Source organism: Gossypium hirsutum, chromosome A09 (assembly GCF_007990345.1).
Source record: "Gossypium hirsutum isolate 1008001.06 chromosome A09, Gossypium_hirsutum_v2.1, whole genome shotgun sequence".
NCBI lineage: Eukaryota > Viridiplantae > Streptophyta > Magnoliopsida > Malvales > Malvaceae > Gossypium > Gossypium hirsutum.
In genome coordinates, this window is record NC_053432.1 from 48028079 (window position 1) to 48032403 (window position 4325).

Genomic DNA, 4325 nt, shown 5'->3' on the forward strand with positions numbered 1-4325 from the left:
AAAGGGGCTGAATTGAATATTATCATTTTCAGTTTTTAAAGGCAAAAACCTTATTACTGCACTTGTGTTTGGGAAACAACTTTACTTTTCTCTTTTTTCTCTGCTACTTTACAAATTTGAGGAAAGGGATCACATCGAGTACCCAACAACAATAAGCTTATGTTATTAACCCCTTTAATCTTTTCCATACAACAAAACACCTAAATTTTGATAAACACATTCTTTTTGTCATTTAAATTTTAGGTTAAATTCTACCATTAGTCCTTGTACTTTACAAAAGTTATGGATTTAATCTTTTTACTTTTACTTGGTCATTTTTTAGTTCCCATACTTTCTAAAATTTAAAAATTTTAGTCCTCCCCAAACAGTAACTATTAAATTCATTATGTAAACTTCTGTTATTTCTAAAATTTGATGTGTCATACATATTATTATATGTGTAATATTGTGCTGGCTTGTTATTTTACATATTGCTCATTAAAAATTTGTTAATGGGTTAACGGCGATTATTTGAGGCAAGATTGAAATTTTAAAATTCAAAAGTATAGGGACTTAGAATGATTCATTTGGAGTCTATAATTGTTCGCATAGTACATGACTAGTAATTGAATTTAACAAAATAGATTTAATTGCTATTGTTTGAGTTAGGACTAAAATTTCAAATTTTGAAAAATTCAAAGACTAAAAGTGAACAATTCAAAAAATACAAAAACTAAAATTGATCAAATAAAAGTGTAAGGACTAAATTTATAACTTTCATAAAGTACATAGACTAATAGTAAAATATAACCTAAATTTTACTAAAATTGATTTTTTTTTAAATTACTAGAGCTTTTTTATTTTGTTTTATTAGAATTGAGGGTAAGTTCATGTCCTCGTAAATTTGGTAAGTCTAATTATTTTTATCATTAAATTTATTTATTAAAAATATTAACGTAATATTTTGAAATAAAAAATCACTTAACAATTATTAAAGTAAAAAAATATATTACAATAAAATTAAATTCGAAAAATAAAAAGAAATGAAATTTAAAGAAATTTGAAGGTAGTGGAAAAAGGTTTGATAAGAGGAGAAAAAAGGGGGGGTTTTGGTGCAGGAGTATGAGAAAGCCTGAGACTGCACGCGTCGCAGTTAGCTGCCTAAAGTACATAGCTGTTGAAACCAAAAGATTCTCTTCGCCTTTCCATCTTTTTTTCATTTTTAGGGTAAAACTTCACAATTGGTGATCTAATTTTTATTTTAGGTATTAAAAATAAGAAAATCTGTAATATAGGCACTATCATTATACAATTTTATCATTTTAATCACTTTTGTTTCATATTTTTACCATGTTGGTTATTTAACATACATTAATTTTAATCATTTAACTTTAATAAATTTTCATTAACATAGAGAAAAGAATATGTGTGATGCAGAAGCATGGGAAGATGTTTAGATTAGGAGAAATGTGATTGAGCAGTAGTTGTGAGGCAGAGATAAGAAAGAAAGGACCACCAAATTATCCTTCTGTTTTATTTATAGTATGATGAGAAAATGTTGGGTGGTATCATGATTAAAGCTTTGATGTTGATTCTACAGCTACCGCTTTCCCTTTAATCTTTTCTTAAAAGGGTAAAAAGTTTAATTTATTTTAAGTAAATTGGTTTTTTTTATATTAGGGTAATTTAATTTTTTTAATTTTAAAAATGAGTAATTAAGAATAATTAATTAAGGCAATAATATTTCTTTTGGTTAATTATACATAAATTTGATTGTTATAATAATAAATTTAGCTCTCGCATTCTATTAATTTGGTCATGATTCAATAAATTTAACATGCAATATTTGTGTAAATGATGAGGTTAAATTTGTTGAAGTTACATCTTCATATATAGTTGGATTATGGGGATTATAATCGTTTCATATAAAGGAATTGTTGAATGTCAATGGTAGCTTATTAGGTTTCATCCATAGGTATTTTACCAAACTCTCGTATTAATGCTTAAATGATTTACAGCCCTTCATTCTATAATGAAGCATGCATACAGTTTTTACTTGTTTGCATGAAGAAAACTAGAAATAATAACTCAAATTCAGGGTGAAATGCCCTGAATTCCATGATTGAAGAGTTGCTTCTTCAATTTGGCTCCATAACCAAACAACAGGCAGGTCAAGATAACACAAAACTCTTTCATCAATATGCCTCAGTGGCTTCCATGTTTCTACTGTAAAATCTACCGTTTCCTTGTTAAGTAACAGCCATATGTCACAGTACATGGCGATAAGAAAACAGCTTCAGAAACTTGCATAAGTCTACCACTTGGTGAAACTGAAACCTACTGCTGACGCCTTGGCATTTGTTTCTGATTACACTCATCACCCTCTAGTTTTCGCTTGTTGTGGTTGTTAGCATTAACACTTGAACCCTGATGATGTAAGTTGGCAAGAGAAGATTGTTCACATACAAAATTAAGTACATAGCATTTCAAAAGAGAGAAATGATTTACCAAAACATTGACAGGTTGTTTTGAAGGTCCTACTAGAACTACAACAAGTAGCAAACTATTTAGTTCAATATCTAAGTCAAAAACATTTTATAACTTCAACAATATTACCTGGCCTTTGAGTGTTGATCATTTTGCTGCTGTGACCATTAATTGTATTCCTACCGTTATGAGCTTTGCTTTTGGAATTGATGATCTGAAGAAGAATGCCTGAATCGGATCCTGCACCACACACACGAATATACAAGGACAAAGCTCAAAGCTACATGTGAAAACTAGCTCTTGAAAAAGTACCAAGAAGAGACTCGATGGCAATCCGTGCAACTAACTGTTCTGCTTCTTTCTTGCTTCCGGCAACTTCGCCACGATAAGTTTTACCATCAAAAACCAATGAAGATACATAAACAGGGCGGAATTTATCCTGTTGGGTAGTTGTGTATGTAGGACTTACGTGATTCATTCTAAGAGCATACTCGTTATGAATTGATTTGCAACATTTTAGATCCTACATACAATGTGACTATAAAGTTAGAACAAAATCCCAATCAAGTTCAACTAACAAGAATGAAATAGTACCTGGTAAATAGTAGAAATCGTGAGTTGTTTATAATCTTTATCCTTGATTGCACTAGCTTGCTTGATGGCTTGAAGAGCAATTTTAGCAAAACATTTTGTTCAGCTTGTTTCCGGTGTGGGAAAGTTAAGTGACAAGTGTAAGTGGTTTGATTGACACGAGCGCTGGCCTTGAACCTCGGGGCATGTGGAAACCCTTCACTGCTGCTATCATACACAGGAAGATCTAACCCTTATTTTTGAGCATATTCTTGCAAATGATATTTATGCAACAAGTGCTCTGGCAATCCTAAACAAATCAATCAAATCCCACATCCATTACTAATAATATTTTTTTTTACTTACAAGAAGAAGAAGAAGAAGAACCTATGAAAATATTGACAAACAAACCTTTAGTCATGGTCATGCTTTTTCTCTTTGCTTGCAGCAGGTTCCAACCATATACTCAATAACAGTTGTTATGCAGTCTTAGTTTGATGATGATGAGCAAGTGAAAATCCATCTGAGGCTCCATATTGAGCCATTTGGTGGATTAAGCTTTATCATACCTCAAATTACTGACAAGAGGACAGTGAACATCCCTTTCTCATGGGATTTGATATATTAACAAAAGAATAAAACGAATATCGAAATGCAGTCGTTTGGTGTCCACTTCACTTTTTACAAGATCCCAAGTGTTTGAGGCTAGTTTAGATGAGTTATTTAAGGTATTTGGGTTTTAGGTGAACTTTTGGGAGTAAGAAACGAGCCAATTGAAGGCCAAACAAGATAAAAAAAACAAAAAACCTGAGCTTGAATTAAGATTAATCCAATTACCATGCACGTGTAACTTGTATATATATATTTTTAAAATAGGGTTAAAATTTTCTATTAATTCTGTATTTTTCGAAAGCTGTGAATTTAATCCCTGTACTTTAATTTGGTCATTTTTAGTCTTATACTTTTTAAATTTTTAAATTTCAGTCCTCACCAAACAATATCTGTTAAATTCATTAAATTAAGTTTTGCTATTTCCAAAATCTAATGTGGCAAACATATTATTATTTGTGTAATGCCACGTCAGTTTGTTATTTCCACATATTACTCACAAAAAATCTATTTAATGGATTAATAACTGTCATTTGCGTTAAGACCGAAATTTCAAATTTTTAAAAGAATAAAGACTTAGAATGATCCAATTAGAGAATATGAGCTAAATCTGCAACTATATGCATAGTATAGGACTAGTAGTTGAATTTTTTTAAAAGAATATTAAAAATAAGTATACA

General features: G+C 30.3%; 1 protein-coding gene across 8 annotated transcripts; it reads right to left on the reverse strand.

Annotated features, from left to right (window-relative positions):
* Positions 1–1957: 1957 nt before the first annotated feature.
* Positions 1958–3847, reverse strand: LOC121206763 (uncharacterized). 8 transcript variants are annotated; one of them, XM_041077838.1, is made up of 6 exons: positions 3448–3847; positions 3061–3346; positions 2779–2989; positions 2596–2706; positions 2488–2525; positions 1958–2406 (listed from the first exon to the last, which is right to left on the reverse strand). In XM_041077838.1, the coding sequence occupies exons 3-6, from the start codon at positions 2942–2944 to the stop codon at positions 2317–2319; spliced, it is 405 nt and encodes a 134-aa protein (XP_040933772.1). In that variant the 5' UTR covers positions 2945–2989; positions 3061–3346; positions 3448–3847; the 3' UTR covers positions 1958–2316. The 8 variants fall into 8 exon arrangements, 3 of the variants coding, with proteins under 3 accessions (XP_040933772.1, XP_040933770.1, XP_040933771.1); XR_005901932.1 differs by having other exon boundaries at positions 1958–2706; positions 2779–2841; positions 2936–2989; XM_041077836.1 differs by having other exon boundaries at positions 1958–2525.
* Positions 3848–4325: the final 478 nt, after the last annotated feature.